Consider the following 21,440-nt stretch of genomic DNA (forward strand, 5'->3'; position numbering starts at 1 on the left):
GCCAGTTTTATCAAAATGAGGCTTGAGATTCAATATCAATTGAGCCTTGGGTTCTGGTTGTTTTGGTACAGACACTGTTACCCAAGCCCATTTTGTGCTGGCTTAGCAGCACAAACAAATTTCTACCGCAGCTTTGAGAGAAAGACTTTGAGAGGACTGAGATGAGAAAAGATTTCTTCATTCAGAAGGTTGTGAATCTTTGGAATTCTCTAACCCAGAGGGCTGTGGATGCTCAGTCGTTGCATATATTCAAGGCTGAGATTGCTAAATTTTTGAACCCTAAGGGATATGGGGATAGTGCACGAAAGTGAAGTTGATGTCGAAGATCAGCCATGATCTTATTAAATGGCTGAGCAGGCTCAAGGGGCCGAATGGCCTACTTAGTTCCTGTGTTGATTGTATATCAATTGTGTTTAATTATATGCAGGTGGAGGGCATTAAGCGGAGTCTTGAGCACATATAAGGAGACACTTACTGAAACTGTGTGGCAGTTGAGTTAGGAGATATACTGCTTCTAATGTTTCACTCTGTAAATAAATATAAGACTAAGCAAAGATTGGCTCCAGTATCATCCTTCACCAGTGGACTTCCTGGGTTATAACATCCTGCTCCTATTTTTTAGAACCATAGAAAACTTACAGCACAGAAGGAGGCCATTCAGCCCGTCGTGTCCGCGTTGGCCAAAAAAACTAGCCACCCAATCTAATTCCACTTTCCAGAACCTGGTCCTTAGCCTTGCCAGCTACAGCACTTCAGGTGCATGTCCAGGTACCTTTTACCACCGATTCTGGCAGTGAATTCCAGCGCCCACCACCCTGTGGGTGAAAAAGTTTTTCGTCATGTCCCTTCTAATCCTTCTACCAATCAGCTTAAATCTGTGGCCCCTGGTAACTGACCTCTCCGCTAGGGGAAACCGGGTCCTTCCTGTCCACTCTATTCAGGCCCCTCATAATTTTGTACACCTCTATTGATTCACCCCTCAGCCTGCTCTGTTCTAAGGAAAACAACCCTAGCATATCCAATCTTTCCTCATAGCTGCAACTTTCGAGCCCTGGCAACATTCTTGTAAATCTCTTCTGTACTCTCTCCAGAGCAATTATGTCCTTTCTGTAATGTGGTGACCAGAACTGTACGCAATAATCCAGCTGTGGCCTAACCAGAGTTTTATACAGTTCCAACATTACATCTCTGCTTTTGAATTCTATACCTCGGCCAATAAAGGAAAGCATTCCATATGCCTTCTTCACCATTCTGTCTACCTGTCCTGCCACCTTCAGGGACCTGTGGACATGTACTCCAAGGTTTTGTACTTCTTCTACCCCTCTCAATATCCTCCCGTTTATTGTGTAGTCCCTCGCTTTATTTGCCCTTCCCAAATGCATTACTTTACACTTATCTGGATTGAATTCCATTTGTCACTTTTCCGCCCACTCAACCAAACCATTGATATCTTTCTGGAGTCTACGGCTATCCTCTTCACTATCAACTGTACGGCCAATTTCTGTGTCATCAGCAAACTTCCCAATCATGCCTCCCACATTTTAAGTCCAAATCATTAATATATACCACAAACAGCAAGGGACCCAACACTGAGCCCCGTGGAACGGCACTGGAAACAGCTTTCCATTCACAAAAACATCCGTCGACTACTACTATGTTCTTATGAAACTGTAATGTCCTAAGATACTGACATTGGAGAGATTTGTGCAGCTGAAACAACACCCTATACTACTGCCAAGGTACTTCCTTTTGTTGTGTAATTGCTTTAAATGCTACACTGTTGCTTTAAGGGGCATATCCTAAACAGCTGTCAGCACCCAGACAGGATATGATGCATAGGCCTGTGTGACTCACTGCAATCAGTCACTGCAAGCAGCCAGCAATGCAACCATGAAGTTAGAACCTTCCCATTACTGCTGTGAAAGAGTATCTTCAATCCCAGAACCTACCTTATAGATTCATTGATTGTGTCTGTGTGAATCGTGTATAATGCCTTTGTTCATTTCTTTATCCCTTCTTTTATGATAAAAAATATTTTCCCCCAATCCTTGAGGGCTTTCCAACAGAGTCAAATAAATACAGGTAAAATTTCAGTTATATTTTAATCAATCAATAATAATTTATGGATTATTATTTGGTTTAGTATGTTTTACCTAACTCCCACATTTATTTATGAGTGACGGTGCTTAAAAAGTTGCATAGCATGTTTTCTAGTATTAACTTATTGATGAGGTTTATGGAAGAAAAATTAACCATTAGCAAGAGACTGAGGGAATCTTTCCTTTGTTTGCTGTTTATAGCAAAAGTGTAAATACATTCTTTATTTTCATGTTTCTAATTTCGCCTCCAACAGCAAGTAGGAAATTGTACGCATCAGCTCTTAAAGAATCAAAAGCTTCAACTAATAACAAGTTAAAATTACACAAACTTGCATCTTTTAATTAAAATAAAGTTTTAAAAAAAAGGTATGCACAACAAACCCTTTATATGGCTCAATAATTTTTATGTTACATCCTTAAGACCACTCAACTGAATTATGTCCCCACTCAGAAGCAGGTGCCTTTACAGTTCTCACTGTACTTCGTGTTTGTCAGAAGTTGGCCTTGTGCCTAGTGTGGTTCCACATCTTCAGCTTTCTCCACATCTTTGTTTTGATTGAAGCTGTTTGATCAGACGATCGTTCCTTGTAAGATCTGCTGGTAATTCATCTGCCTGAAATATCAAGTGTAAATTGAGTCTTCCATTAGATTTTACTGTAGCTGATTTCCCAGGATAGGGCCAGATATTGTGGAAGATTACATGCAGAAGCCAGCACTGGTAATATTTAGCAGCTATAGCATGGAAACAGGCCAGTTCATGTCAGTGTTTACTCTCCATATGACCAAATAGTTCCGGTCACATTTACCCCACCTCATATCCTTTCAGCACTATTTCCTTCATCCACCTGGCAACCAGGTTCTCAGAACATGTAATACTACAAGCAGTTGTCTACCACATGGTACGTAGAATCATAAAGCATAGAAGGAGGCCATTTGGCCCATTGTGCTAGTGCTGGCTCTTTGAAAGACCTACTCAATTACTCCCACTTCCCATGGCCCTGCAAATATGAATTAGGAGCAAAGTAGGCCATTCGGTCCCTCTAGCCTGCTCCACCATTCAATAAGTGCCTCAAATTCCATACTCCCATCTACCCCCAAAAACCTTTGATTCCCTTGCCTAACAAGAATCTATCTACCCCCGCCTTAAAAATATTCAATGACCCCGCCTCCACCAGCTTCTGAGACAGAGAGTTCCAAAGTCGCACAACCCTCTGAGAGAAAGTAATGTCTCCTCATCTCTGTCTTAAAAGGGCAACCCCTAATTTTAAAACAGTGCCCCCTAGTTCTCGACTCACCCACAAGAGGAAACATCTTCTCCACATCCACCTTGTCAAGACTGTTCAGGATCTTATAAACTTCAATCAAGACTCCCCTCACTCTTCTAAACTCCAGTGAAACAAGCCCACTCTGTCCAACCTTTCCACATCAGACAACCCGCTCATTCCAGGTATCAATCTAGTAAACCTCCTCTGAACCACCTCCAATGCACTTACATCCTTCCTTAAATAAGGAGACCAAAACTGCACACAGTATTCGAGATGTGGTCTAACCAATGCCCTGTATAACTGAAGCATAACATCCTTACTTTTATTTTCAATCCCTCTCGTAATAAAGGATAACATTCCATAAGCCTTCTTTATTACTTGCTGTAGCTGCAAACTAACTTTTTGAGACTCATGCATTAGAACACCTAGATCCCTCTGCACCTTGGAATTCTGCAGTTGTTCTCCAATTAAGTAATACTCTGCTTTTTTAATCTTCCTGCCAAAGTGAACAACTTCAATTTTCCCACATTATACTCCATCTGCCAGATTTTTGCCCACTCATTTTTCCCCTTCAAGTATATATCCAATTCCCTTTTGAAAACAGAATTAACCAAGTGCTTATTTCACAATGTGAAGCATTTCTACTGAACTATTTCTCTCTATCTACATTAAAGTAACCAGCAAATATAAAAATATTGACAGTTTGTTGCATTAATAAGGAATTAAATTAATCTTCTGGATGACCTTGTCTCTGAGCTCTGGTAGGTAATGGCACTGTTGGTTGATGTTTCTCTTCTTCCAACTGCTCCCCCTGCAGGTGATGGTAAATGCTCAAGGGTGTACTGCAAAGCTTCCCAGATTGGACCAGAGAGCGAAGATTGATTTGAGCATGCTAATTGGTAGCTTGATGATGTTTCTCATGACAGCATGGCTCATGTACACCTGCTATGTGTAGGTTCATTACAGGAGTTATGAGCCATGTCTGAAAGGGATAGCCCTTGTCATCCAATAGCCAGCCTGCAACCTGGCAACCTATTTGGAATAAAGGTGGCACAGAGGACTGGTGCAGAATGAAAGAGTCTAAACTGCTGCCAGGATTTCTTCACCCAGAGGATGCAGGGGGTCTGGAACTCACTGCATGAAAGAGTCATAGAAGCAGAAACCCTTATCGTATTTAAAGAAACAATTGGATATGCACTTGAGGTGCCATAACCTACAGGAATATAGACCAAGAGCTAGATGATTAGACTGGATAGCTCTTTCTCAGCCAGCATGAACACAATGGGCTGAATGGCCTCCTTTTATGCAGTAAATCTTTATGTGTTTCTATAGCCAGTCCAGAGTTGCACGATTCACTGCCTGTGGTTGCAAATCAGCTGTACACTGAGGAAATGGAATTCCTTTTGCCAAGCTGGTGACAGGGAGCATGCAAGGCAATGTGTCTGTAGTTCATGGCTCCTTGCTCCCAGGGAAAGTCCATCATGTGTGAAACCTTGTGCTCTTTCATCCTGATTCACTTTAGTCATAAAGGAAGAGATGTAAGTGTTCCTCCTGGCATAGACAACCTCTGTGGTCTCCCTGATATATCAGTGTACTGAAAACTGGGAGATATCACCTGTTACAGCATGAAAAGAGACTGTAGTGTAAAAGTTGCGAGCCACAGTGACCTTGACAGATACGGGCAGTGCTGTCCATTCTATGGTTTGAGGTTGGAGTTGTGACTGTATCAGGTGATATAGCTTGGCAACAGGCTGCTTGGTGGAGCAACTGCATTTGAGCCATTGCTCCGGAGTAAATTTGATGTAAAAGTGCTCCCTGAATACCAGCTTGATGGTATGGTCAGTATGGCCTCCTATGCAGTGTCCTCCTCCTCCTGCTTTCTGGTGTCCTCCTTGCTGCTCCTCCTTTATCCTCCAGCCCCTAAGGCAGCCCTATGAGACCACCTATGACTGCAACCAAACTATTTCTGAGGAAACCAATAATAGTGCAACACCAAAATCTTTCTCTGTTTACACAAAATTAACTTTCCAGAGTGATTAAAACATATGGAAAAAAAAACACCCAGAAGTTAACCAGCAGCTAATCTGTAAGAACTGCATGTTCCCTTTAAATAGCCCTGGCAAGAGGGCCCTCCTGCTGGTTAGCATGTAGTAAGAGGCGCAGGCCCTAATTTGAATAAATGATCCCCTCTTTTAAATGTTCCTGGCATGCGCTCCTGACACCAGTGAGACCACCTTCACCAATGATGACATTTCTGAGGAAAGGTCTCAGAACTTAAAACATTAAATGTTTTTCTCTCTCCACAGATGCTGCCTGACCAGCTGAGTATTTCCAGCATTTTCTGTTTTTATTTCACCAATATGGCAGTTGGCTCACTTTCAACCTGAAATGTGCACCCTACTCGAGCCTTGGTAGGCTAGTGAGCGCCTGAAAAAACAAGTTCTGTGAAGTTGAATTTCTAGCCCCTGGGCTTTATAAACATCAGGAAATAGAAGGAAGAGGTAAGTGCCTATTACCATATTCCTTAGACTTGGATCTGCTCCAGAGTCGATGAGAAGGGCCACTGTTCTGACATTGCCTCCTAAAACCGCAGCATGTAGAGCTGTTGTTCCATTCTGTTCATGCACACAAAAAGTGGTTAATAGTCTGTCCTGTGTTCAAGACAACTCATGCTGCACCAATTAAATCATAATATGATCTAATGCACCGTAGCTATGTACATTTTAACTGCCAACCTGCTTTAGGTAGATTTAAAATCACCACCAATGCTACAAAGCAGCAGCTGGTTAACTGACTGTCTTCTTGACTGGGGAAATAGGAGATGGCACATGGGAAGGAATTCAAAGACAGCGGAAAATTCATTTGAAATACATTTTAAATGGGATAAAAATAAAACAAATGATTGAAAATAGAGTAAATCATTCAGTGGATCTGCTTATTTTAAACACTTTGAATGAGGTTTTCGTATGCTGATCTTATCTATAAGGAGTACTTTCACAAACCCAGGTTGCCAGCCTGGAACCTCATACTACTGCCAGTTCAAATGAAATAGTCAGCCACATTCTGCCCATAATTTTCCAACCATTAATAGTTTTACAATTGCCCCTTCAGGGCCTAAAGCAGCTAGAGATGGTTCTGAGATTAGTTCACTAATCCTCTTTTTTGTTGCATGGCTGCTTTTGGTGCTGTTGTTAGTTGTAGAATTAAAGAACCAAGCATCAGAGGAATAGGCACAAAAAACATTCCTTGGAAACTAGGGGCTGAATTTTTCCAGCAGGTAAGAAGTCCAGCTGTCGGGACTGAAAGTGGGACCTGACCCCACGCCAGCGCGCCGCGGGCAGCAGGACACTATTTACTGGCAGCGGCCAATTAAGAGGCTGCCACCAGGACCGCCATCCAATTGAGGACTGTGGCCTACCTCTCAGAGCCAGGGAGGGGGTGGGGGCACTTTCCACCGGCGGCATGGTAGGCGTGGGGATGGCCATCACCGCCAGAGGGCCCCTCAGTGGGCCATGGAGTGGCCATAAAGTAGGGCCCCCGGTACTCTGGAAAAGAGCACCGAAAAGAATCAGAATATTTCACAATTCATTGGGGAAATAAAGGATTTGGGAAAACAATATACCTAGTTTGGGTGAAGAAACAGCACCTGGATTTAAAAAAAGCAAAACTGAATAGGCTAAATGGCCTAATTTCTAATTCCTAAATTTTTATCTATTTATGAGGTGGAACTGTTTCTCACATGAAAATTGGCATAGTAATAATGAAGTTTTTACCTTAAGAATTCCCAGTGAAGGACAAAATGTCAGTAATTCCCGAACAACTTCAGCAAACCCTTTGTATGCAGCTTTGAATAAAGGTGTTGAGCCATCCTTTGGAAAGAATAATAATTGTGAATTAACATAGGACGTCTAGTTGTTAACTCAAGAAAACTTTTTATAATCAGAAATGTTCATTTAGAAGTAGTTGTAATTCTTTTATATATGCAGGATAACAAAATTATGTTTTAATTCTTCAAATTATGTCTTACAAATGTTATGAGTGCTTCCATTCTTTTGTTAAATTATGGGGATTTGTGTGTTAAAACTGGAAAAAGATTTCATAGACGCTGGAACTTTGTTTTTTTTAGAGGTCACCAGAAGGTCTTTTGGACTGAGTTTGTAAACAAGTTACTGGAAGAATCAAGGAGTGGTAAAAACAAGCCCTTACTGGTAGTCACCTGTCTTCAGGTAATTATCCAGCAGGGTTGTTTTGACTTGGGGAAAGATGTTCACAAAGAAGTGACAGGTCAAGATTTATAGGGGTCAGGAGGCTTGACTCCTGAGTTGTTTTTGGCTTTGCTTTGGACATACAGTTGGGATATAGACAATGGTTTGAAAAGGAGTTAAAGAATCAAATTGCCAAGGGAGCAACCCCCAACTCAGTCTGTTCCAGCTCTTTGAAAAGCCTACCAATTTTTCCATCTCTTTGAGAAGCTCTGAGAAGCAAGTGTAAGAAACAGACTGAAACTATTGCTCCATTTTTCCTGGAAAGCCTGCCAAACTGATGCACAATGCCACCAGAAAAGAACTGTTCTAGGAAGATCCCAGTGACAGCTGTCTACGTGTATTTGGGACGCCAAACCTAAAAAGGACAATTGACATCTTTACATATCTTCTCTTTTTTTCTTCAAGAATTAGCTACTACTTGGCCAAAGTATTCTTTTTTGTCTTTTTTTTTGTAATAATGCTTGAAAGAGAAAATCTCTTTATTTTTCGGTTAACCTGTGAGTCTGTGTGTGTGAGGGGCTAAGGTAACTGGGTAAACACTTAAATATATGTTGTGACCTGTGGAGAAGTGGAACTAGAAAAGACAGTGCATTCCTCCTACCTTGGTTGTAAAAAAATATAATTAACAGTTATATTCAACATAGCTGCAATCCTGTAATGATATGATGAAAATGGATTCACCATTGTTGTCAATGATGACAGTCTATGATTCCCAACTTAATACAGACTGTGGGTCCTCGTTCTCCCACACACAGGATATTCATGAAAAACTGACCTTAGGGCAGATCTTTCTTTGCTTTCCTTTGGGCTCTCTTTTCTTCTACGAGCTGGATAAGACTTGCTTCAGACTGTAATGTTCCATTCTGAGCCATCTTTAGCCGCTTTTTCCTGTCACAAGCATCATGCTCCCATGTGTCAGTTGAAGTAGCACATTTATTTCAGATTGGTCATTAGGCAATCCTTATACCTTTGAAAGTTTACCAAATTTCAGCTCATGTAGACTACCTTCATCAATTAACAGCCCAGCGCCAGGAGCCCCGTCCCTTTAAAGACAAGGATCCTGCCTCCAAGAGCTGCCAACCAATCAGATGTATTGCAGGAGGCCTTGGAACCAGGCCCAGCACCGGAGACCCGGACCAAGATAAGTGAGGCAGGATCGCCGGGGCACGACTGTCAGGCCCCAACGATGGGAGGGAGGGAAGGTGGGTGTTGAGTGCAGGGGGCGGGTGTTCAGGGAGGTGGATTGTTTTCTGCTGGGAGCCCTGTGGGCCACAGATTGCCCACGGAGGAGGGCATGCCTCATTTTACTGGACGACCACACTGAATGGCAGAGGCTCCTACCCTCCCCCCGCCCCCCACCCCACTCTGCACTGACTTATTTCAGTGGTGGTGGGCAGAGGCCCTTAAGTGGCTGATAATAGGCCTCTTAAGGGCGCTCAATTGGCCTCTGGGCAAGAAGACTGTCATTGGGCAATCCCGCCCCTGACTTAATTGCGGTGCGATGGGAAGGTGATAGACCATCTGCCCACAGTCTTCCATCGCAAATCTATGGGCTCTCCACCCCGCCTCCTAGCCCATCTCCAGGGAGCCCATTAAATCCAGCCCAGGCAGTGCATTCCAGACCTGGTTGCAAATGCTTTAGCCTTCTCTTATGCACTGATGTGCTGGGCTCTGCCATCATTGAAGATGGGGATGTTTATTGAGCCTTCTCCTTTGGTTAGTTCTTTAATTGTCACCCACCATTCTCGACTGGATTTGGCAGGACTGCAGTGCCTTGATCTGGTTGTGGGATCGCTTAGCTCTGTCTGTTTCCTCTGTTTTAGCTTCACCAGGTTGGCACCTCATTTTTAGGTATACCTGGTGCTGCTCCTGGCGTTCTTTCCTACACTCCTAGATACTGAACCTATCCATTGCAGACTGTCTGTGCCCTTTGATGATATTAGGTGGCAAATAAGATTTTCCAAGAGCAGACAGTCATATAACTTTTATCTTCTTCAGACTGATAGTGTGGCCAAATTTCTTACAAGCCTCTGAGAAGTGGGCCATGTATTGGCAACAAGGGCACGATCATCAGGATTCAAGAACTCCTGAGTAAGGTCTTCAAAGGTTCTGGTTTTGGATTCCAGATGACAGAGATTGCACTGTTTTGCATCCATCCTGAAGGAAATATACACTCCTTTATCCAAGTTGCGGCAGGCATAAGTAAGCATGGATACATACAAGCTACTAAACAAGATGAGAACATAGGAGCAGGAGAATTTCAAAGATTCACAACCCTCTGAGTAAAGAAATTTCTCCTCACCTCTGTCCTAAGTGGCTTCCCCCTTATTTTGAAGTTTTCTCCTATAGTTCTAGACTCTCCAAACAGGGGAAACATCTATCCCTTTAAGTATTTTGTAAGTTTCAATGAGATCACCTCTTATTCTTCGAAACTCTAGAGAATACAAGCCCAGTTTCCCCAATGTCTCTTCATAAAACAGTCCCGCCATCCTGGAAACAAGTCTGGTGAACCTTCAATGCACTCCCTCTATGCCAACAATATCCTTCCTGGGGACTTATCAACCTTCAGCCCCATTAATTTCTCCAATACAACCTTCTTACTGATACTAATTTCCTTCAATTACTCATTCTCACTAGTCCCTTGGATCTCTAATTCTGGAAGATTTCTTGTACCTTCCTCAGTGAAGACAGACACAAAACAATCATTTAGCTTCTCTGTTATTTCTCTATTCCACATTATAAATTCTCCTGATTCTGCCTGTAATGGACCCACATTTGTCTTAGCCAAACATTTCCTTTTTACATACCTACAAATGCTTTTACGGTCTGTTTTTATGTTTTTTGCTAATAAAGAACAAAGAACAGTATAGCACAGGAACAGGCCATTCGGCCCTCCAAGCCTGCTGACGATCTTGATGCCTGCCTAAACTAAAACCTTCTGCACTTCCGGGGACCGTATCCCTCTATTCCCATCCTATTCATATATTTGTCAAGATGCCTCTTAAACGTCGCTATCGTACCTGCTTCCACCACCTCCCTCGGCAGCAAGTTCCAGGCACTCACCACCCTCTGTGTAAAGAACTTGCCTCGCACATCCTCTCTAAACTTTGCCCCTCGCACCTTAAACCTATGTCCCCTAGTAACTGACTCCTCCACCCTGGGAAAAAGCTTCTGACTATCCACTCTGTCCATGCCGCTCATAACTTTGTAAACCTCTATCATGTCGCCCCTCCACCTCCGTCATTCTAGTTTCACATTCTATTCTCCCTTCCCTTGATTATGGCCCTTGATTTCTCTGCCTATCACTTTTCTTATTCCCCAGCTGCTGCTCCAGCTCCGAAACCCGGGCTTCCAGGAGCTGCAGCTGGTCACACTTCCTGCACACATGCTGGTCCCGGGCACTGGAAATTTTCCCGGCTTCCGACATGGAGTACGAGGAGCACACCACGGCTTTGAGCTCTCCTGCCATGACTTAATCCTTTAAATTAAATTAAACCTTCTGGAGGATCTTAATGTCCAATAATATCAGTTACTCTAGGGCCCTTCTTTCCTGGTCCTCATTACTACAGAACTCCCTAAAAAAAAAGCTACTTACTATATTTGAAAGAAACTTTAAACTTTTCTTACCTGAGATACTGACCCAGCTATTTCGAGCTATTCCCTAACAGCAGTGACACCAACCAATCACCTTGCAGCTCTCCTGTGACGTCACTGTTCGCTTTTTTTTTTCAAAACTCCAGCGCACTGGAAGAGGTCCGACTGCTCTCCGCTCCCGCAAGGTAAGAGACTGGGCCTCAATCCTTAGGTTCGATTTATAGGCTCCGCTCTCGGCGTTCTCCCCACAGGTCCACTCCTCTCCGCTCCGCTCCCGGAAGGTAAGAGACCTTCTTTAATAATTCTTTGAACACTATCCATTGTCTATGCACTGTGATACCTTTTAATGTATTTTTCCAATCCACCTCAGCCAATTTTCCCCTCATACCTTCATAATTTCCTTTGTTCAAATTTAACACCTTGGCTTCAAATTGAACTACCTCACTTTCAAACTTCATGTAAAGTTCCATCATATAATGGTCACTCATCCCTAAAGGTTCTTTCACAACAAGAACTAGAACACAGTTCGGTGCCGTTTCCTACTCCCCACCTGGAACTAGAAAACTTTATCAACTTTGCTTCATTTCCCTTCCCTTTATCGACTTCTCTGTCTCTATCTCTGGGGATAGGTTTTCTACTAATATTCATTATAAGCCCACTGACTCCCACAGCTACCTCAACTACATTTCTTCACATCCTGCTTCCTGTAAGGTCTTCATTCCATTCTCCCAGTTTCTCCATCACCGACGCACCTGCTCTGATATTGTAACCTTCCATGACAGCGCTTCTGATATGTCTTCCTATTTCCTCAACTGAGGATCGCCCCCACTGTGGTTGACAGGGCCTTTAACCGTGTCCGCCCATTTCCCACACTTCTACCCTCACCCCTTCCCCTCCTTCCCAGAACCGCGACAGGGTTACCCTTGTCCTCACTTTCCACCCCACCAGCCTCCACATCCAAAGGATCATCCTCTGCCATTTCCGCCACGTCCAGCGTGATGCCACTACCAAAAGCATATTCCCCTCCTTTCTTCTGTCACATTCCAAAGGAATCATTCCCTCCGCGACACCCTGGTCCACTCCTCCATTGCCCCCATCATCTCGTCCCCTTCCACGGCACCTTCCCCTGCAATCGCAGGAGGTGTAATGCCTGCCCATTTACCTCCTCTCTTCTCACTATCCAAGGCCCCAAACACTCCTTCCAGGTGAAGCAGCGATTTACTTGTACTTCTTTCAATTTAGTATACTGTATTCACTGCTCACAATGTGGTCTCCTCTACACTGGGGAGACCAAACGCAGATTGGGTGACCGCTTTGCAGAACACCTCTGCTCAGTCCGAAAGCATGACCCCGAGCTTCCGGTTGGTAGCCATTTCAACACACACCCCTGCTCTCATGCCCACATATCTGTCCTGGGATTGCTGCAGTATTCCAGGGAACATCGACGCAAGCTCGAGCAACAGCACCTCATTAACCAATTAGGCACACAACAGCCTGCCGGACTGAACATTGAGTTCAATAATTTCAGAGCATGACGGGCCCCCCTTTTTATTTTTATTTTTAGTTATTTTTTCTGTTTTTTATTTGTTTATTTTATTTTAGTTTGTTTAGTCTGTTTCTACTGTGCCTACCCACTGGTTTTTTCATGTTTGTGCTTGAGGCCGATTCATTTTTCTGTCAATTAACACCCTCTCTGTACTAACGCTTTGTCTTTCATCATACCATTAACATACCATTTGCCTTTGCTCCATGATCTTCTGGTCAGTTATTCTGTGACCTTATCCTATGAACACCTCTTTTGTTATCTCTTGCCCCATCCCGCTTTACTTGCTTAAAACCTTTAACATTTCTAATATTTCCCAGTTCTGATGAAGGTTCACTGACCTGAAATGTTAACTCTGCTTCTCGCTCCACGGATGCTGCCAGAGCTGCTGAGTATTTCCAGCATTTCTTGTTTCATTTCAGATTTCCAGCATCTACAGTATTTTGCTTTTATTTTAGAACACAGTTCTGTTTGACTGCATTGGAGACATGGAACGAGTTGGAAACTTCACCATCTTCTATGACTCTGGACATCTTGGAAATGGCAGATCAATGGGATAAAGGCATCACAAGACCTCCTACTTCCAATCACCCCACCCATTCAAACTGCCTTTTTCTCCCTTCTCGAAAAGTGTTATAACTAATATGCAAAAGTGTTCAAAGAAAATGAATTATTTTTTATTTCCACCTGTATTTCTCTCTCAGGTGTTGCGTACAGCTATGTCCTGGAAATTAATCTATAATTCCTGGAAATTCCAGGGCAATTCTGGATGGTGGCAACTCTACCTGATTTGGATTTTGAAGAAAAGGTTAAACTTTGCTTTGCAAGGATAACAAGTTGCAGTATGTGACAAGCCTAGAAGATTTGGGCGCCTCTATCCAATCCAAGAGCTGGCTAACCAACAAGATATACATAAATGTGAGAAAATTAACTGAGGAGGGGAAATTGGAAATGTAAAATTACAAAAAAGTAAAGTTTGCAATGAAATAACATTGTTCACTGCTCCTGCATTGGAGACCCATTTTGCATAATTAACAACATGTTTTCCACTGAATTGATTCAAAGTGCAAATCTACAGTCTTTTCTTTCGCAAAGAGAGATCTGACCTTCCGAGGAGTATCTGAATTAGCTCCCCGTTGGAGCAGTAGCTTAACAATATCACTGTGTCCCATCTGTGTAGCTATCCACAATGGAGTAGTTAGATCCTAAACAAAATAAAGAGATTTTAGGGTAGGCTTCATCAAAAAGGTGTCTTTTAAGCAGCGTATTAAGAGAACAGGGAGAGGCGGAGAAGTTTAGGGATGGAATTGCAGAGCCTAGGGCCAAGATGGCAGAAAGCAAAGCCACCAATGGTGAAGCTAAGGAAATCAAGGATGCACAAGAGGCCAGAATTGGAGGAATGCAGAGTTCTAGGAGGACTGCAGGGCTGGGGGAGATAACACAGATAGGAAGGGTGAGGCTATGGAGGGTTTTTGAACTTAAGGATGAGATTTTAAATTTGAGCCATTGCTGGACCAGGTGTCAATGTAGATCAGTGAGTATAGGGGTAATGAGTGAATGGAAATTGGATAATCTCAAGTTTATGAACTATGGAAGATGGGAGACCAGCCAGGAGTGCAGTGGAATTGCTGAGTCTGGAGGTAATAAAGGCATTTTTATGTAACAATGGCATTTGTTTAGTGTTTTATTGGGAGAGATTATGAGCTAGATTTTAACACCAGTGGGTTGTGGCTGGGATGATAATGTGATAACTGCAAAATGCACTGGTAGGCTTAGATTTGAGTCACAGCGTCATTATGGCACAGAAGGAGGCCATTTGGCCCATTGAGTCCATGCTGCTCTCAGCGGAGCAATCCAGACAGTCCCATTTCCCTGTTCTATTCCTATAGCTCTAAAATTTTGATGGTCTCAAGTGCCCATTCAATTTCTTTTTGAAATCATTGATCACCTCTGCTTCCACCACCTTCGTTGGCAGTGAATTCCAGATCATTAGCACTCACCATGTAAAAAAATTCTTCCTCATATCACCCAAAATCTTTTACCCAAAACCTTAAATCTGTCCCATTCCTTTGTCTACCTGATCTAAACCTGCCATCATCAAATCTCCCCTCAATCTCCTTTGCTCCAAGGAGAACAACCCCAACTTCTCCAACCGAACCTAAAATCCCTCATCCCTGAAACCATTCTGGTAAATCTCCTCAGCACCCTCTCAAAGACCTCACGTCCTTCCTAAAGTGTGGTGACTAGAACTGGGCACAATACTCTAGTTGTGGCCTAACCAAAGCTTTATAAAGGTTCAACATAACTTCCCTGCTTTTGTACTCAATACCTCTATTTGTGTAGCCATAGATTGAAGATCCCATATGCTTTGCTAATTACTTTCTCAATATGTCCTGCCACCTTCAAAGATCTAATCACATGAACGCTCAGTTGCCTCTGTCCCTCCACACTCTTTAGAACTGTGCCATTGAGTCTATATTGCCTTTCCCGATCCCTTCTGCCAAAATGCATCATTTCACACTTCTCTGTATTAAATTCCATCTGCCACTGGTCCGCCCATTCTGCAAGCCTATCTGTGTCCTGTTGCAGTCGATTTGTATCATCCTCATTGTTTGCCATATTTCCAAGTTTGGTATCTTTGGCAAATTTTGAGATTCTACTCTGCATTCCAAATCCAAGTAATTTATATATCGCAAAAAAAAGCAGTGATTGCAGTATGGTAGCATAGTGATAAAGTTACTGGATAAGTAATCCAGATGCCCGGGCTAATGCTCCGGAGATATGAGTTTAAATCCCACCACGGCAGGTGCAGAAATTTAAATTCAATTAATTAATAAATCTGAAATAAAATGGTAGTCTCACTAATAATGATCACGAAACCATTGGATTGTTAAAAAAAATCCATCTGTTTCACTAATGACCTACGGGCTGGAAATCTGCCCTCCTTACCTGATTTGGCCTATATGTGAATCCAGGTCCACAGCAATGTGGTTGACTCTTAACTGCCCTCTAGAAATGGCCTAGCAACCCACTCAGTTGTAGGTAGTTCAGGACAATTAGGAATGGGAAATAAATGCTGGCCTTGCCAGCAATGCTCACATTCCAAGAATGAATAAAAAAAAATTGACCCTTGGAGAACACCACTTTCTAACATTCTCCAGTCTGAAAAACAACCATCTATCATGACTTGCTGTTTTCTGACCTGTAGTCTGCCTTTCACAAAGTAGTGCTGGATCTCCTTAATTAACTCAAACTTCTCCAAGTGCCAATTGATATTTTTCCTGATTATTGTTTCTAAAATCTTACTCACCACTGATGTTAAACTGATTGGCTTTTAGTTACCAGGAATGTTCTTACACCCTTTACAAAAATAAGGGTGTCACATTAGCCAATCTGCAATCCTCTGGCACCTCCCCCATATTAGGGAAGATTAGAAGATTATGGCAAGCCTTTCCGCTATCTCTTCACCCCCACTTCCTTTAGCAACCTGAATGCAAATAATCAGTACCAGACGACTTATCCAGTCTAAGCATAGCCAGCCGTACTAGTACATTTAACCGATCAATTTTTACCCCATTCATTACCTTTACCATCTCCGCTTCTGACGATATTTGGTCAGCATCCTTTTTCTTCGTAATCACCGATACAAAGTACTCATTAAGTATTTTAGCCTTGCCCTATACCTCTAAACATTTATCACCCTCTTTATTCCTAATAGGACCAACCCCGCCTCTTACTACCCACTTACTGTTTACATGCCAGTAGAATAGGGTTGTCCAACATACAACCCGTGGGCCAGGATCCAGCCCACCAAAGATTTCCATCTGGCCCGTGGATGCCATTCCTCATCCTCACCAGGGGCCCGTGACTGGAGGCGAGAAATTTTCCACTGGCTTCTTCTTGCAGACCGGCTTTTTAAAAAAATTGCAAGTCAGTTTCATAGCTGATGGGTACTTGGATCGGGAACAGCGGTTTCTGAACTTCGGAAAGATTTGGGGTTTTCCGGCAGGTTCCGACTTCTGTTTTTAAAGCCCGCCATTTAATTTAAAGCTTCTTCACAAAAATGTACATTTGTTGTTTTGACTAATAGTAAGATTAATTTTTAATGCCTTTCTCTTTCTGAAATTGTTTAACTGGCCCCCTAGGTAAGACAAAAATTGTAATGTGGCCGCACCCCCCCATGCGAAAAGGTTGGACAACCCTGTGGTAGAAGATCATTGGATTCCCTTTTATGTTAACTGCCATCCTATTCTCATATTCTCTCCTTGCCAGTCTCATTTTTCACTTCATTTCCCCTCTCAACTTATTGTATTTGGCCTCGTTCTCACTTGCAAAATTCACCTGACATGCATCGTACACCTTTTTTTGTTTTATCATATTCTCTTATCTCTCTCGTCATCCAAGGAGCCCTAGCTTTGGTTCCCCTAGCCTTCGCCCTTGTTGGAATGTACCTAGCCTGTGCCTTAAACATCTCCTCCTTAAAGAGCATGCATTTGTTCTATTATAGGTTTTCCTGTCAGTCTTTGGTTCTATTTTACCCCAGCTAGATCCCCTTTCATCCCATTGAAGTTAGCCCTCTTCCAATTTAGAAGTTCTACTTTAGATTGTTCCTTGTTCTTCTCCATCACTAATCTAAACCTTAAGATACATTGATCACTCTTACCCAAGTTTTCTCCTACAGAAATTTGACTTGGCCCACCTCATTCCCCAGCACCAAATCCAGCAATGCCTCCTTCCTGGTTAGACCAAGAACAGACTGCTCAAGGAAGCTCTCCTGAACACATTTCAGAAATTCCTCCCCCTCCTTACCCTTTACTCCAATATTATTCCAATCAATATTTGAGTAATTAAAGTCCCCAATATCACCACTCTATAGTTCTTGCACATCTCTGTTATTTCACTGCAGATTTGCTCCTCTATCTCTCTCATAGGGCAGGGTCACAGAGAAACATTAACTTCAATTTAACCATGTATCGCAAGTCTGTGATCCTGTCCTATCAACACCTTCTCTTTTGTTATCTCTTGCCCCACCCCGCCTTATTTGCTTAAAACCTATTACATTTCTAACCTTTGCCAGTTCTGATGAAAGGTCACTGACCTGAAACATTAACTCTGCTTCTCTCTCCATAGATGCTGCCAGATCTGCTGAGTATTTCCAGCATTTCTTGTTTTTATCCCTTTTATCTTTCTCTCTTTTCTGAACACTTTATATCCTTGTGTATTAAGTTGTCCTCACATGTTTTTAAGCATCTTACTGCTCCCCATCCAAGGGAACTGCTCTTGGATCACCGCTCAGAGGGGAACTGATTCAAGGGGTTTTGATAGACGAAATAAGGAGAAACTGTTTCCACTGGCTGGAGGGTCAGTTGCCAGGAGAGACAGATTTATTGTAATTGGCAAAAACCAGAGGGGAGATAAGAACAACTTTTTTACGTAGTGAGTTGTAATGATTTGGAATGCACTGCCTGAAAGGGCAGTGAAAGAAGATTCAAAAGTAATTTTCAAAAGGAAATTGGATAAATACTTGAAGGGGAAATAATTTCAGGGGAAAGAGCAGGGGATTGTGGGAATAATTGGATAGCTCTTTCAAAGAACTGGCATAGGTATAATGTGCCAAATGTCCTTCTCTGCTGTATGATCATAATTACTTTTATGGCCTTATCCTCCCTAGTCTTTTTATTTAAGATTGTTTTATAAACTAGATTGAAGAGTAATTTATATCGATATGTGTTTTTGGTGTCAAGCTTCATTCATCAGGAGTGCACACTGGGAATTCTGGAATGAATGTCAGATGACGCTGCCGGATTTTCTTCTCTTAAATCTAATTCTTGGAATGTTCTGTGGACTCTCCTGAGCTTTGCGCACACTCTGTACATGAACTAGCATTGTGGAGTACATTGAGTGCTGAACAGGCCTCATCACCCAGAAGTGTGGTGTTTCAGTTGATCAAAGTTGCACTTTTGTCTCCATTGACTTTCAATACATAGTTACATTGAAGTTAATGTTAAAATAAGCCAGTCAGGTTATTAGAGTTAGAATTAATTAATTCACATTTTTTTAAATTATAAAGCACAATATATACCTGTCTTGGCTGGTCAATCTTTGCCTCTGCTGACAGTAGCATATGAACCACATTAAGATGGCCTCCTTGTGCTGCCAGAAAAAGTGATGTAGCACCATCCTGAAACAAAGACAGGAATCTGATCTATCGCAATGCTTTTCAAAAAATAATTTAAGACTAGCTCGTTTGGAAAGGAAGAGAGTGAAATTCCTGTCCACAAATTTTAACAAAAAGTTACAACGTGTTAAAATAAAACAGAATTTCATTAGTTTATATTTGGAGTGTGAGCTCTGGCTCAGTGGGTAGCACACTTCGATCTGAATCAGAAGGTTGTTGATTCAAGTCCCACTAGAGATTTAAGCACAAAGATTTAGTCTGACACTCCAGTGCAATATTGAGGGAGTGCTGTGCTGCCTTTCAGCTGAGATGTTAAATTGAGGCTCCATCTGCTCTCTCAGGTGTGTGTAAAAGATGCCAAGGTGCTATTTTGAAGAACAGCAGGGGAGTTCTTACTGGTGTCCTAGCCAATAATTGTACCACCATCAACATCACCAAAAAAATCATAGTCATTATGGCACAGAAGGGGGCCATTTGGCCCAATGATTCCATGCCAGCTCTCTGTATAGTATTCCAATCAGTCCCATTCCCTCCACTCTATCCATGTAGCCCTGCAAATTTCTTTCTTTCATGTGTCCATCCAATTTCCTTTTGAAATCATTCAAAATCTCCACTTCCATCACCATCGTAGGCAGCAAGTTCCAGGTCATTAGCACTCACTGCGTAAAAAAAAGTTCTTCCTCACATCTCTCCTACATTTCCCCAAAACCTTAAATCTGTGTCACCTAGATCTTGTACCATCAGCTAATGGGAACAGCTTTTCTTTGTCTACCTTATCTAAACCTGTCATAATCTTGCACACCTCCATCAAATCTCCCTTCAATCTCCTTTGCTCCAAGGAGAACAACTCCAGCTTCTTCAACCTAATCTTGTAGCTAAAATCCCCATCCCTGGAACCATTCTGGTAAAGCTCCTCTGCACCTCTCAAGGACCCTCACATCTTTCCTAAAGTGTGGTGACCAGAACTGGATGCAATACTCAAGTTCTGACCTAACCAGTACTTTATAAAGGTTCAGCATAACTTCCCTGCTTTTGTACTCATCACCTCTATTTGTGAAGACCAAGATCCCATTTGCTTTGCTAATTACTCTCTAAATATGACCTGCCACTGTCAAAAGATCTATGCACATGAATCCCCAGGTTCCTCTGTCCCTGTACACTCTTATAGGGGGGTGGTGGCGTAGTGGTATTGTCATTTGGCAAGTACCTTAGAGACCCAGGGTATTTCTCTGGGGACATGGGTTCGAATCCCACCACAGCAGAAGGTGAAATTTGAATTAAATGAATAAATCTGTAATTAAAAAGTTAGTCTAATGATGGCATGGAACCATTGTTGTTAAAGATCCATCTGGTTCACGAATCTGCTGTCGTTACCTGGTCTGTAGGGCTACATGTGATTCCAGACCCACAGCAATGTGGTTGATTCTTAAATGCCCTCTGAAATAGACTAGAAAGCCACTCAGTTGTATCTAACCGCTATGAAGTCAATAAAAAAGAATGAAACTGGACGGACCACCCGGCGTTGACTGCGGCACCAGAAATGACAACGGCAAACCCAGCCCTGTCAACCCTGCAAAGACCTCCTTACTGACATCTGGCGGCTTGTGCCAAAGTTGGGAGAGCTGTCCCACAGATTCAAGCAACAGCCTCACAGAGTCATAGTCACAGAATCATACCTTACATATCATGTCCCGGACACCGCCATCACAATCCCTGGGTATGTCCTGTCCTATAGTGGAATACAGTTGGGAGGGAGTCCTCAACAACAACTCCAGGTCCCATTAAGTCTCATGGCATCAGGTCAAACATGGGCAAGGAAACCTCCTGCTGATTATCACCTACTGCCCTCCCTCAGTTGATGAATCAGTACTTGGAGGAAGCACTGAGGGTGGCAATGGTGCAGAATGTACTCTGGTGGGGGACTTCAATGTCAATCACCAAGAGTAGTTCAGTAGCACCACTACTGGCCGAGTCCTAAAGGACATAGCTGCGAGACTGGGACTGCGGCAGGGGGTGAGGGAAAAACATACTTGACTTCATCCTCACTAATCTGCCTGCCGCAGATGCATATGTCCATGACAGTATAGGTAGGCGTGACCACCGGACAGTCCTTGTGGAGATGAAGTCCCACCTTCACATTGAGGATACCCTCAATGGTGTGTGGCACTACCACCATGCTAAATGGGATAGATTTCGAACAGATCTAGCAATGCAAAACTGGGCATCCGTGAGGCACTGTGAGCCATCAGCAGCAGCAGAATTGTACTCAAGCACAATCTGTAACCTCATGGCTTGGCATAGCTCCCACTCTACCATTACCATCAAGCTGGAAGACCAACCGTGGTTCAATGAAGAGTGCAGGATGGCATACCATGCCAGGAGTAGCACCAGGCATACCTCAAAATGAGGTGTTAACCTGGTAAAGCTACAAGCCAGGACTACTTGTGTGCCAAACTGAGTAAGCAGCATGCGATAGATAGAGCTAAGCAATCCCAT

At 42.8% G+C, this 21,440-nt stretch overlaps 1 protein-coding gene and 1 long non-coding RNA gene across 5 annotated transcripts in view; one reads left to right on the plus strand and one right to left on the minus strand.

Moving 5' to 3' along the window:
• Window positions 1–1,734: 1,734 nt before the first annotated feature.
• Window positions 1,735–14,428, plus strand: LOC137369724 (uncharacterized). Its single transcript, XR_010975000.1, has 3 exons — window positions 1,735–2,082; window positions 5,671–5,865; window positions 13,471–14,428. It is a non-coding gene; the product is annotated as an uncharacterized lncRNA (long non-coding RNA).
• ankrd29 (ankyrin repeat domain 29) overlaps window positions 2,488–21,440 on the minus strand; it is a 75,834-nt gene continuing 56,881 nt past the window's right edge. For 2 of the 4 annotated variants that reach the window (XM_068031090.1, XM_068031087.1), the window contains 5 exons: window positions 18,849–18,947; window positions 13,873–13,971; window positions 7,138–7,233; window positions 5,881–5,979; window positions 2,488–2,712 (listed from right to left, as the gene is read on the minus strand). In XM_068031090.1, coding sequence (XP_067887191.1) covers window positions 2,629–2,712; window positions 5,881–5,979; window positions 7,138–7,233; window positions 13,873–13,971; window positions 18,849–18,947 — 477 coding nt within the window. In that variant the 3' untranslated portion in view covers window positions 2,488–2,628. The remainder of the gene's footprint in view (window positions 2,713–5,880; window positions 5,980–7,137; window positions 7,234–13,872; window positions 13,972–18,848; window positions 18,948–21,440) is intronic. The other 2 variants (XM_068031089.1, XM_068031088.1) reach the window with 2 other exon arrangements.

Source organism: Heterodontus francisci, chromosome 5 (genome assembly GCF_036365525.1).
Source record: "Heterodontus francisci isolate sHetFra1 chromosome 5, sHetFra1.hap1, whole genome shotgun sequence".
In the NCBI taxonomy this organism is placed as follows: Eukaryota; Metazoa; Chordata; class Chondrichthyes; order Heterodontiformes; family Heterodontidae; genus Heterodontus; species Heterodontus francisci.